The sequence below is a fragment of the Somniosus microcephalus genome, chromosome 14 (genome assembly GCF_052327205.1).
Source record: "Somniosus microcephalus isolate GS21.2 chromosome 14, FLI_Smic_1.0, whole genome shotgun sequence".
NCBI classification, from domain to species: domain Eukaryota; kingdom Metazoa; phylum Chordata; class Chondrichthyes; order Squaliformes; family Somniosidae; genus Somniosus; species Somniosus microcephalus.
This window is the reverse complement of record NC_141000.1, coordinates 133,863,889-133,877,817: the sequence shown is the minus strand read 5'-3', so window position 1 is coordinate 133,877,817 and position 13,929 is coordinate 133,863,889. Positions and strand designations below refer to the sequence as shown.

Sequence of the window (13,929 nt, the reverse complement as noted above, 5' to 3'; positions counted from 1 at the left end):
CACTTGGTGGAAAATGAAATCCAAGCCAGAATAGATCAGATATTCAGCAACTTGGAACAGATTGAAATACTGACCAGCAAAGAGCCTCCAAACAGACAGCAGGACGCCAAACTCCGAGTGGATCAACTGAAGTAAGGGTGGAAATTGCAGAGGCTCTGGCCACAACCTTCCAATCCTCCTTAGATATGGGAGTGGTGCCAGAGGACTGGAGGGCTGGTTGCTTTTCAGACTGAATGGAGTGGGCGCTGGTGTCCCCAGGGCTCGGTATTAGGACCACCGCTCTTTTTGATATAAATTAGGGGACGGTAGCGTAGTGGTAATGTTACTGGGCTAGTAATCCAGAGGCCTGGACTAATGATCCTGAGATGCGAGTTCAAATCCCACCGTGGCAGCTGGGAATTTAAATTGTTAATTAAATAAATCTGGAATAAGCAGGTTAGTATCAGTAATGATTGTTGTAAAAACCCATCTGGTTCACTTTAGGGAAGAAAATCTGCCGTCCTTATCTGGCCTATATGTGACTCCAGACCCACAGCAAAGTGGTTGACTCCTAACTGCCCTCTGAAATGGCCTCGCAAACCGCTACGAAACACAATAATAATAAAACCAGACGGACCACCCGGCATCGACCGCGGCACCGGCTACGGACACGGCAACGGCACACCCAGCCCAGTCAACCCTGCAAAGTCCTCCTCACCAACATCTGGGAACTTGTGCCAAAATTGGGAGAGCTGTCCCACAGACTAGTCGAGCAACAGCCTGACAGTCATACTCACAGAATCATACCTTTCAGCCAATGTCCCAAACTCCTCCATCACCATCCCTGGGTATGTCCTGTCGCACCGGCAAGACAGACCCACCAGGGGTGGTGGCACAGTGGTATACAGTCGGGAAGGAGTGGCCCTGGAAGTCCTCAACATTGACTCCGGACCCCATGAAGTCTCATGGCTTCAGGTCAAGCATAAGCAAGGAAACCTCCTGCTGATTACCACCTACCGCCCTCCCTCAGCTGATGAATCAGCACTCCTCCATGTTGAACACCACTTGGAAGAAACACTGAGAGCAAGGGCACAGAATGTACTTCAATGTCCATCACCAAGAGTGGCTCAGTAGCACCACTACTGGCCGAGTCCTGAAGGACATAGCTGCCAGTCTGGGCCTGCGACAGGTGGTGAGAGAACCAACACGACGGAAAAACCTACTTGATCTCATCCTCACCAATCTACCTGTGACAGTATTGGTAGCAGTGACCACTGCACAGTCATTCTGCAGACAAAGTCCCGTCTTCGCACTGTTGTGTGGCACTATCACCGTGGGATAGATTTAGATAGCAGCTCAAAACTGGGCATCCATGAGGCACTGTGGGCCATCAGCAGCAGCAGAATTGTATTCCACCACAATCTGTAACCTCATGGCCCGGCATATCCTCACTCTACCATTACCATCAAGCCAGGGGACCAACCCTGGTTCAATAAGGAGTGTAGAAGAGCATGCCCGGAGCAGCACCAGGCGTACCTAAAAAAGGAGGTGCCAACCTAGGGAAGCTGCAACACAGGACTACATGCATGCTAAAAAGTGGAAGCAGTATGCTATAGACAGGGCTAAGTGATCCCACAGTCAACAGATCAGAGCAAAGCTCTGCAGTCCTACCACATCCAGTCGTGAATGGTGGTGGACCATCAAACAACTAGCGGGAGGTGGAGGCTCTATGAATATCCCCATCCTCAATGATGGCGGAGCCCAGCATGTGAGTGCAAAAGACAAGGCTGAAGCGTTTGCAACCATCTTCAGCCAGAAGTGCCGAGTGGATGACCATTATCGGCCTCCTCCTGAGGTCCCCACCATCATAGAAGCAAGTCTTCAGCCAATTCGAATCACTCCACGTGATATCAAGAAAAGGCTGAGCGCACTGGATATAGCAAAAGCTATGGGCCCTGACAACATCCCGGCTATCGTGCTGAAGACTTGTGCTCCAGAACTAGCCGTGCCTCTAGCCAAGCTGTTCCAGTACAGCTACAACACTGGCATCTATCCGACAACGTGGAAAACTACCCAGGTATGTCCTGTCCACAAAAAGGACGAATCCAATCTGGCCAATTACCACCCCATCAGTCTACTCTCAATCATCAGCAAAGCGATGGAAGGTGTCGTCAACAGTGCTATCAAGCGGCACTTACTCACCAATAACCTGCTCACTGATGCCCAGTTTGGGTTCTACCAAGACCACTCGGCTCCCGACCTGATTACAGCCTTGGTCCAAACATGGACAAAGGAGCTGAATTCCAGAGGTGAGGTGAGAGTGACTGCCCTTGACCTCAAGGCAACATTTGACCGAGTGTGGCATCAAGGAGCCCTAGTAAAACTGAAATCAATGGGAATCAGGGGGAAAACGCTCCACTGGCTGGAGTCATACCTAGCAAAAAGGAAGATGGTTGTGGTGGTTGAAGGTCAATCATCACAGCCCCAGGACATCGCTGCAGGAGTTCCTCAGGGCAGTGTCCTAGGCCCAACCATCTTCAGCTGCTTCATCAATGACCTTCCCTCCAACATAAGGTCAGAAATGGGGATGTTCACTGATGACTGCACAGTGTTCAGTGCCATTCACAACTCCTCAAATAATGAAGCAGTCCATGCCTGCATGCAACAAGACCTGGGTGACGTTCAGGCTTGGGCTGATAAGTGGCAGGTAACATTCGCGCCGCACAAATGCCAGGCAATGACTATCTTCAACAAGCAAGAGTCTAAACACCGCTCCTTGACATTCAACGACATTACCATCGTCGAATCCCCCACCATCAACATCCTGGGGGGTCACCATTGACCCGAAACTTAATTGGACCAGCCACATAAATACTGTGGCAACAAGAGCAGGTCAGAGGCTGGGTATTCTGTGACGAGTGTCTCACCTCCTGACTTCCCAAAGCCTTTCCACCATCTACAAGGCACAAGTACGGTGTGTGATGGAATACTCTCCACTTGTCTGGATGAGTGCAACTCCAACAACATTCAAGAAGCTTGACACCATCCAGGACAAAGCAGCCAGCGCGATTGCCACCCCATCCACCACCTTAAACATTCACTCCCTCCACCACCGGCGTACCGTGGCTGCAGTGTGTACCATCTACAAGATGCACTGCAGCAACTCGCCAAGGCTTCTTCAGCAGCACCTCCCAAACCCGCGACCTCTACCACCTAGAAGGACAAGGGCAGCATGTGCATCAGAACACCACTACCTCCAAGTTCCCCTCCAAGTCACACATCATCCCGACTTAGAAGTATATCGCCGATCCTTCATCGTCGCTGGGTCAAAATCCTGGAACTCCCTTCCTAACAGCACTGTAGGAGTACTATCACCACACGGACTGCAGCGGTTCAAGGCGGCGGCTCACCACCATCTTCTCGAGGATAATTAGGGATGGGCAATAAATGCTGGCCTTGCCAGCGATGCAAACATCCCAGAAAACAAATTTTAAAAATATATATTAATAACCTGGACTTGGGTATACAGGGCATAATTTCAAAGTTTGCAGACAACACAAAACTTGGAAGTGCAGTAAACAGTGAAAAGGATAGTAATAGACTTCAGGAAGACAGACAGACTGGTGAAATGGGCAGACACTTGGCAGATGCAATTTAATGCAGAGAAGTGTGAAGCGATGCATTTGGCAGGAAGAATGAGGAGAGTAATATAAACTAAATGGTACAATTTTAAAGGGGGAGATCAGGAACAGAGAGGTTAGAGATGGCCCACAACATCTCATGGATGCCCAGTTTTGAGCCGCTAGATCTGTTCTGAATCTATTCCATTTAGCACAGTGGTAGTACCACACAACACGATGGAGGGTGCTCTCAGCATGAAGATGGGACTTGGTCTCCACAGGACTGTGCAGTGCTCACTCCTACCAATACTGTCATGGACAGATGCATTTGCAACAGGTAATTGGTGAGGATGAAGTCAAGTAGGTTATTCCCTCGTGTTTGTTCTCTCCTTACTCATTAATTGCCAGCAAGCTAGTACAATCAGTTGCTATGTACTTTAGTTACAGGACTTCTATTTTAAGTTCACACACACGAAGAACAGCCCTGATGCAATCAGTCTGCTGTGCTCAGGTGTTGCGGTATTCTAGAGAACTGAGTTCTGACTAAGGGACTGGCTGCCCATGGAATCTCCAAGCAATGCCATGGTGCCTTGGGGTCAAGTGAAACAGTCATGTAATATGTGGCGGAATCAAGTGCTGGGATTAGCCTTAGTCTGCAGTTGGGTGGCATTCTAGGATTAAACAATATATTTCAATTCATGCCTATTCCCATCACCACCTGTCCATGAAGAAATCAGTGGATTATTTGAGTTAACTGACCAGAGTATCTCTCGTCAGGCCAGGGAGAGTGGTCATGTAACGCAGTGCAGTTTTTCAGACACCTACCGATGGAGCCAGTCCCATCAATGATTGCGGTCACAGTGGACAGGGCTTTGGAATTTCCCGACAAACTCTTGTGTGTGCCCTGAAATCAGAAATTATACAGGAATTAAACAATATAATCACCACAGACAGCCTTCAGGGTTATCAAACCTCTCCAATACAAGCAGTCAGAAAGCCCAGTGCAATCCCACAACACTGCTAAATTCAGGCGAACAAACTCCCAAAAAATCCCCTTATATTTAAACCAGTAACAAAACGTACATTACATGCAAAATAATAGGTACCAGGGAGTGAGTTACAGTCTGGAATCTAATCAAAGGATTTAGGTAGATTATACAACAACAGCTTGCATTTATACAGTGCATTTAACATAGAAAAATATCCCAAGGCTCTCACAGAAGCATAATCAGACAAAAGCGGATGCTGAGCCAAAGAAGGGGATATTAGGAGGGGTGACTAAAAGCTTGGTCTTAAAGAAGGAGATGGAGGAGGAGAGGCGGAGAGGTTTAGGGAGAGAATTCTAGAGCAAAGGGCCTAGATGGCTGAAGGCACGGCCTAAATGGTGGACTGAAGGGAGTGGGTGATGTACACAGGACCAGAGTTGGAGGAACACTTCCAGTCCTAAAACCCTCCAAGAACTCCACATTCCTCTTGCCCATCCCCCACTTCCTACGCCCCACCTTTGGCGGCTGTGCCTTCAGCCATCTGGACTCTAAACTCTGGAATTCACTCCCTAAACCTCTTCACCTCTCCCTCCTCCTTTAAGCCTACCTCTTTAGCCAAGCGTTTGGTCACCTGTTTCAACGTCTCCTTTTGGTCACTGTCAATTTTTGTCTGAGTACAGTCCTCTGACGCACCCGGAGACATTAATGTTGTTGTTGCTGTAGTGAAAAGGTTCATCGTACTCACCAAATCAGCAGACACCGCAGTTGTGATTAGTGCATATGGTCCATTCACTAAAGCCCCGCAGCCAATCAGCATAACTGTGGAACAAAATTGAGGCAGAAAACCTTAGTCAGTGTAACTGCAAGATGTGAAACCCAAATGGGAGTGAGGTACTGTGGAGGTTGCAGTAAGCACACTCTTGCCCATGAAGGTGTGAAATCAGGCAGCTCTGTGGAGGGTGGTACTCATTGCAGTATGACAAAGGCGGAGTATTGAGTCTATGGTTTATTTTTTCCCTTTTACTATGGCTTTTAGTTATTTAAAAAAAAAATACCACTTTCAAAATGGAAGCTGCGCATTTATTGAAAGAAAAGTATATTTGAGTCAAGTTGGCTACAAACTCTACGATGAAACAAGGTATGCTTATATTTTGTTATTTATTCTCAGGATGTGGGAGACACTGGCAAAGCGGTATTTATTGCCCATCCCTAGTTTCCCTCAGAAGGTGACAGTGGGCCTTCTCCTTGAACCCCTGCAGTCCCTGTGGTGATGGTACTCCCATGATGGTACTCCCATGATGGTGTTAGACTGGGAATTCCAGGATATTGACCCAGTGACGATGAAGGAATGGTGATATATGTACATGTCAGGATGGTGTGTGATTTGGAAGGGAACCTGGAGGTGATGGTGTTCCCATGATCTTGCTGCTTTATTCTTCTCAATGGTACAGACCACAAGGCTGGGACATACTACTGAAGCAAGCTTGGAAAGTTGGAGATGGTCATTGCCTGGCACTTGTGTGGCGCAAATGTTACTTGCCACTTATCAGCTCAGGTCTGAATGTCATCCAGGTCTTGCTGCATGTGGGCACGGACTGCTTCATTATCTGAGGAGTTGCGAATAGAACTGAACACTGTGCAATCATCAACGAACATCCCCTCTTCTGACCTTATGTGGGAGGGAAGGTCATTGATGAAGCAGCTGAAGATGGTTGGCCTCGGACACTTCCCTGAGGAATTCATGCAGCGATATTCTGGGGCTGAGATGATTTGCCTCCAACAACCACAACCATCTTCCCAGTGGAGAGTTTTCCCCCTCATTCCCATTGACTTCAATTTTACCAGTGCGCCTTGAAACCAAACTCAGTCAAATGCTACCTTGATGTCAAGGGCAGTCACTCTCACTTCACCTCTGGAATTCAGCTCTTTTGTCCATGTTTGGACCAAGGCTGTAATGAGGTCTGAAGCCAAGTGGTCTTGGCGGAACTCAAACTGATCATCGGTGAGCAGATTACTGGTAAGTGCTGCTTGATAGCACTGTCGATAACACCTTCCATCACTTTACTGATGATTGAGAGTGCATAAGAACATAAACAGGAGCAGGAGTAGGCCATTCGGCCCCTCGAGCCTACTCCGCCATTCAATAAGATTTACTCCAATTTTCTGCCTGTTCCCCATAACCCTCGACTCCCTTGTAGTTCAAATCTCTGTCTTTCTCCGCCTTGAATATATTCACTGACTCCGCCTCCACAGCTCTCTGGGGTAGAGAATTCCAAAGATTCATGACCCTCAGGGAAGAAATTCCACCTCATCCCCGTCTTAAATGGGCGACTCCTTATTCTGAAACTATGCCCCTAGTTCTAGATTCCCCGACGAGGGGAAACATCCTCTCAGCATCTACCCTATCGAGCCCCCTCAGAATCTTATGTTTCAATAAAATCACTTCTCATTCTTCTAAACTCCAATGTGTATCGGCCCAACCTGCTCAACCTTTCCTCATGAGACAACTCCTTCATCCCAGGAATCAACCTCGTGAACCTTCTCTGAACTGCCTCCAATGCAAGTATAACCCTCCTTAAATAAGGAGACCAAAACTGTACGCAGTACTCTAAGTGTGGTCTCACCAACGCCCTGTACAGTTGTAACAAGACTTCCCTACTTTTATACTCCATCCCCCTTTGCAATAAAGACCAACATTCCATTTGCCTTCCTAATTACTTGCTGTACCTGCATGCTAACTTTTTCCGTTTCATGTACGAGGACACCCAGATTCCTCTGTACCGCAGCATTCTGTAGTCTCTCTCCATTTAAATAATATTTTGCTTTTCTATTCTTCCTACCAAAGTGGATAACCTCACATTTTCCCACATTATACTCCGTCTGCCAATTTTTTGCCCACTCACTTAGCCTCTCTATATCCCTTTGCAGACTCTTTGTGTCCTCCTCACAACTTGCTTTCCCACCTATCTTTGTATCGTCAGCAAATTTGGCAACAGTACACTCGGTCCTGTTGTGTCGGTACCTTTCTACCTAGACACAATTTAGGACTCAGAACTCAGGAGATTCAAACATGAAGTGCTTTATTGGAAGGAAAGGAAGTTCTGGAAAGTTCCGAACAAAGAGAGCTAAACTTAACAGAGAACACCCAACCATTTATCTCCTGTGACAGCGCCACCACAGGTGGGAGGAGAACACACAATAGGACACACAATACATAACATTTCCTCCCCTCTTAAATGGAAGGTCCACATTATTCCTCAATAGGTAAGTTACTTTCAATGCACTCAACTAACCTCAGGTAGAGGTAGACTGCCTCAAACCCTGACTTTACCCTGGGGTTTATTCTGCCCGTCTTGTGGGTAAGTCGCTAAGCCTACAGATCCAAGCGTCTTGGAGGCCGCCGCTCTCTGACAGGATACCGGCGGTCATCGTTGGCTTCCACAGCAGTAGGCATTGACACAGGCCTGGATGGAGAAGGTGCCTGTGTCAGTCGAAAGTCAGGAGTTTGCACAGGTGGAACAGTCTCTTTGACTTCCTGTGTTGGAGAAGAGCACTGTGGCAAGGGATGCTGGTTTGCGGTATCATCCGGAAACAGTTCAGGCCAACCAGCCATTGGAGCCTCTGTGGCTGTCTCTGCTCCTAGCAACAGTTGATCGGTGTGTCTTCTCCAGACGACATCCTCAGCAGTCTCAACCGTGTAAGACACAGGGCCCGTCTGCGCGATCACCGTAGCAGGAACCCATTTCGGTCCAGTGTTGTAGTTTCGAGCTAGGACGTGCTCTCCCGGATGAAACTGTCTCTCCTTGGCTCTTTTCTCTCTCTTTTCAACTTGAGCTTGTTGTTGACAATGGACAACCTGTTCTGCCCTTGGAGGTTTGAGTAAGTCAAAACTTGTCCGCAACTGCCTCTTCATCATGAGCGAAGCGGGGGAAGTTTTGGTTGTGGCATGCGGCTCGTTCCTGTAGGAGAACAGGAAGCTGTTCAGACGTTGGTGGATTGAGCCCTGACCTTGCGATGCCTTCAAGGCGTGCTTCAAAGTTTGCACAAACCTTTCTGCCTGGCCGTTAGTAGAGGGATGATAGGGCGCAGACCTGATGTGTTGGACACCATTCACATGCAGGAAGGTTGCAAACTCCTGTGATACAAATTGTGGACCGTTGTCACTTACGAGTTGTTCCGGTGAGCCACAACGGCTGAACATCTCACCAAGTTTCTCAATTGTTTTCTCTGCCGTGGTAGACCTCATCACAGCGACCTCTGGCCACTTGCTACGAGCATCCACAACCACCATAAACATCTTCTCTTCGAAAGGACTGGCGAAGTCCACATGTACTCGCTGCCACACTTCTGCAGGCCAATCCCAGGGGTGTAGGGTTGCCAGCTGTGGAACATTCCGGACCCTTTGACATGGGGAACATGTTTTGGCTTTCTCCTCAATATTCCCATCGAGACCTGGCCACCAGAAGTAGCTTCTTGCCATTTCCTTCATCTGAACCATCCCACTGTGGCCTGTATGAAGTTGTTGCAGTATAGGTTCCCTCAGAGGTGGCGGAATGATGACACGGCGTCCCCAAAGAAGACAACCTGCCTGGACGGAGAGCTCATTTCTTTTTGAAACGTAAGGTTTCAAACTAGGAGAATCTCCTATAGCTCTCCCTCGAATGACATCGTCCATTACCTCAGACAGGACTGGATCGTTGCGGGTGTACCTTCGCACCTGAACTGCAGTGACAGGTGCTCCCTCCACTTGTCTAAAGTAGAAGATGTCTATCTGACGAGGCTCTGGGGGAGTGACAGGCAAGGGTAGCCTCGAGAGACCGTCTGCGTTGCCGTGCAAGTCTGATTTACGATATTTGATGTCGTATGTGTGTCCTGACAACAGTAAAGCCCATCTTTGCATCCTGCTTGCAGCGAGAGACGGAATTCCGGTGTGGGGCCCGAAGATTGAAGTCAATGGACGGTGGTCCGTCAGGAGTGTGAACCTTCTCCCAAACAGGTACTGATGAAATTTTCGAATTCCAAAAACGATTCCCAAGGCCTCGCGCTCGATCTGCGCATAGTTACTCTCGGCCTTGTTCAAGGTGCGTGATGCGAAGGCGATAGGTTTCTCTTCACCCGAAGGCATGATGTGGGATATGACTGCTCCCACACCATATGGTGATGCATCACATGCTCGCTGCACGGGCAGCTTTGGGTCGAAGTGTGTCAGGACCTCCGATTTCAGCAATGCTTTCTTTGCTTGGGCAAAAGCTTCGTTGCACAGTTCAGTCCATTTCCGTGTTTTGCCTTGACATAGCAACATTGCTGAAGCCGTTACATCAGTTGCTAAGTCTGGAATAAACTTCCCATAGTAGTTAAGTAGCCCCAGAAATGAACGTAACTGGCTCACATTCTGGGGTGCTGGGGCCTCCACGATCGCCTTGACCTTTGACGGCGCCTTATGCAGGCCAGTAGCGTCAATCACATGCCCCAGGTACTCAACTGAAGACTGAAAGAATTCACATTTGTCTTTACGAACTCTGAGTCCGTACTCTTTCAGTCGTTGTAGTGTCGCATCCAAGTTCAGAAGATGATCCTCATTTGTCCCAGTGACAAGGATGTCGTCCAGGTAGCACTGGACTCCTGGCAGTCCACTCAAAATCTGATCCATTGCCCTTTGGAATAGAGCAGGGGCCGACGTAATTCCAAACGGAAGGCGGCAGTACCTGTATAGCCCCTTGTGTGTCACAATTGTCAGCAGCTCCTTTGATTTGTCATCAACATGCATTTGTAGATAAGCCTGGCATAAGTCTATTTTGCTGAACTTTTGCCCTCCAGCCAGGCCCGTAAAAAGATCCTCAATGAGGGGAAGAGGGTACTGTTCTGCAGACAGCACCGGGTTAATAGTCACTTTAAAATCCCCGCAGATTCGAACAGATCCATCCTTTTTCAGGACAGGAACAATGGGTGTGGCCCATTTGCTCATGCTCACAGGCTCCAGGACTCCATTCTCGACTAAGGCCTCCAAGTTAGCCTCAACTTTTGGCCTAATTGCATAGGGTACAGGTCGGGCTTTGTGAAACTTTGGCTTGCTGTCAGGTTTAATGTCCAGTCTCACGCTGATCTTTTTCATGCTCCCAAGTTCCCCATTGAAGAGTTCTGCATGTTTGTTTAACACTGCGGTCAGACCTGACTCCCCTTTTGACATCATGCGGACTGCAGGCCAGTCCAGCGTGATTTTCTCTAGCCACGCACGTCCCAGTAGCGATGGGTCATTTCCCTTTACCACATATAGTGGCAGTTTTGCAGTCTGTCCGTTCAATTTAACTGTCACCTCAATGACGCCTCTCATGGCCACAGGTTCGCCAGTATACGTCTTTAGCACAATGTTTGTTGGCTGAAGGGTAAGATGCTTTAGCATTTTGTTGTAGACAGTGTCTGAAACAAGGGACACAGCCACGCCTGTGTCCACCTCCATCCGCACTGATTGTCCCGCCACCAGTGGTGACACCCAGTAGCCATTTGAATCACCTGCAACCGTCAGTATGTGCACCTCTTCCTCCTCAGAGGTGTCGCTCCCCTCTGTTTTGCTTGTTCCATCATACTGCACTGAATGAACACTCTTTTTCCTCTCTTGTCCAAATACAGACATTTTGCTTCCATGCTTCCCAGCTCTGTCTGTTCTTTTTTTACCTCTACAGGCGCGTTCAATGTGACCCTTTTTGCCACAATTTCGGCATTCCAGCTCCGTACACCAGCAGTCATTAGCGTGATGGCCCGTTTTCCCACAACGGTAACATGTGCCATTCCGCGCACCTTTAGGCTCAGACGACACCTTGTGAACTCTCCCTGTTGAACTCAGCTGGTGAGCCTCCTTTTCTGCCATCTCCATGGAGACACGAACTTCAATGGCCTTTTCAAGAGTAAGGTTGTCCTCAGTAAGAAGGCGCTTCTGTGTGGCTGCATTTTGCAGACCACACACAAGTCTGTCTCTAATGGCGTCATTCAGCACCTCCTTGAACTGGCAGTGTTCCGACAACCTTTTTAAAGCAGCAATAAACATCGTCACTGATTCCCCCTCCTCTTGATTCCGTTTGTGAAATCTAAATCTCTCAGCAATAACCAGAGGTTTTGGTGAAAAATGTGCTCCAAGAATTTCCACTAGTTGCTTATATGTTTTAGTTCCTGGCTTATCTGGCTGCACGAGACTGCGAAGTAAATTGAATGTCTTCGGCCCGATTACAGTCAAAAAGGTAGGCACGACCTTTTCATTTGCCACCGCATTCGCCAATACAAAATAGTCAAAACGTTCCGTATATGCGCTCCATTGCTCCACATTTTCATCAAAATCACCGATGTTTCCTAATATAGTAGCCATCTCACGTTTCAAATTAAATTTTCTGTTTACTCACTGCACCCGTAACGTACACATTCATCCGCTCCTCGTTGCCACTTGTTGTGTCGGTACCTTTCTACCTAGACACAATTTTAGGACTCAGAACTCAGGAGATTCAAACATGAAGTGCTTTATTGGAAGGAAAGGAAGTTCTGGAAAGTTCTGAACAAAGAGAGCTAAACTTAACAGAGAACACCCAACCATTTATCTCCTGTGACAGCGCCACCACAGGTGGGAGGAGAACACACAATAGAACACACAATACATAACAGGTCCCTTCATCCAAGTCATTAATTGTAGATTGTAAATACAGGAAACTCTTTATTATCCGGCACCGACGGGACCGGCGTGGTGCCGGTTTATCAAAAAGTCCGGATTACAAAGAGGTATAGTTTTAAAAGGTAGGAGAGCTCAGTACACAGCAACAAATCCAGGCTTCTCTGTTGCTTAGCAACATGTGCAGGAACTCCGGCCACAGACCAAGCGTCCCTGTTGCTTAGCAACGAGTGCAGGAACCCCAGTTATACAGCCACAGATCCAGGAACTGCCACTAATATGAAGAAAAACTTGCCTGAACCTACTCCTGAATTTTGCCGGTTAATAGAGATTTCCGGTTATTTAGGTGCCGGTAAATCAAGAGTTTCCTGTAGTTGAGGCCCCAGCACTGATCCCTGTGGCACCCCACTAGTTACAAGTTTGCCTAGTACTTTTTCTCTTGCGACAGTGATTGTTTCAAGTTCCTCCCTCCCTTTTGCCCCTTGATTTTCCACTATTATTGGGATGCTTTTAGTGTCTTCTACCATGAAGACAGATACAAAATATTTGTTCAAAGTCTCTGCCATTTCCTTGTTTCCCCATTATTAATTCCCCAGTCTCATCCTCTAAGGGACCAACGTTTACTTTAGCTACTCTCTTCCTTTTTATATACTTGTAGAAGCTCTTACTGTCTGTTTTTATATTTATTGCTATTTATTCTCAATCTATTTTCTCCCTCTTTATTTTTTTTTAGTCAGGCTTACCACTAATCTTTGCAATATTGTATGCCTTTTCTTTCAATTTGATTCCATTCTTAACTTCCTTAGTTAGCCACGGATGGTTCATCCTTCTCGTAGAGTCTTTCTTTCTCATTGGAATATATCTTTGTTGAGAGTTATGAAATATCTCCTTAAAAGTCTGCCACTGCTTATCTACCATCTTACCTTTTAATCTATTTTCCCAGTCCACTTTAGCCAACTCTGTCTTCATACCCTTGTAATTGCCTTTATTTAAGTTTAAGACACTAGTTTCAGATCCAAGTTTCTCACCCTCAAACTGAATGTGAAATTCTCTCATGTTATGATCACTCTTCCCTAGAGGATCCTTTACTATGAGATCAGTAATTAATCCTATCTCATTACACATTACCAGATCTAAAATAGCCTGTTCCCTGGTTGGTTCCACAACGTATTGTTCTAAGAAACTGTCCTGAATACACTCTATGAACTCGTCCTCAAGACTACTTTTGCCAATTTGATTTGTCCAATCTATATGAAGATTAAAATTGCCCACGATTATTGCAATACCTTTCTTACAAGTCCCTACAGTGTAGCTACTGTTAGGGGGTCTATGGACTACCCCTACCAGTGACTTCTTTCCCTTATTATTTCTTATCTCCACCCAAACTGATTCTACATCTTGATCTTCCGAGCAAAGATCATTTCTCACTACTATACTTGATCTCATCCTTTATTAACAGAGCTACCCCACCTCATTTTCCTTTCTGCCTATCCTTCCGAAATGTCAAATACCCCTGAATATTCAGTTTCCAGCCTTGCTCACCTTGCAGCCACGTCTCTAATGGCTATCAGATCATACCCATTTATTTCTGATTGTGCCGTCAATTCATCTATCTTGTAGACTGATGGGGTGGTAATTGACTGGATTGGATATGTCCTGTTTATTGTGGACAGGACATACCTGGGCAGTTTTC

General features: G+C 47.1%; 1 protein-coding gene across 2 annotated transcripts in view; it reads right to left on the bottom strand.

The window, feature by feature from the left end:
• The window catches only part of slc37a1 (solute carrier family 37 member 1), a 194,669-nt gene that overhangs the window by 31,790 nt on the left and 148,950 nt on the right, over positions 1-13,929 (bottom strand). For both annotated transcript variants that reach the window (XM_086007336.1, XM_086007338.1), the window contains exons 16-17: positions 5,331-5,404; positions 4,425-4,503 (exon numbers count right to left, since the gene is read on the bottom strand). In XM_086007336.1, the coding sequence (XP_085863462.1) occupies positions 4,425-4,503; positions 5,331-5,404 (153 nt within the window). The remainder of the gene's footprint in view (positions 1-4,424; positions 4,504-5,330; positions 5,405-13,929) is intronic.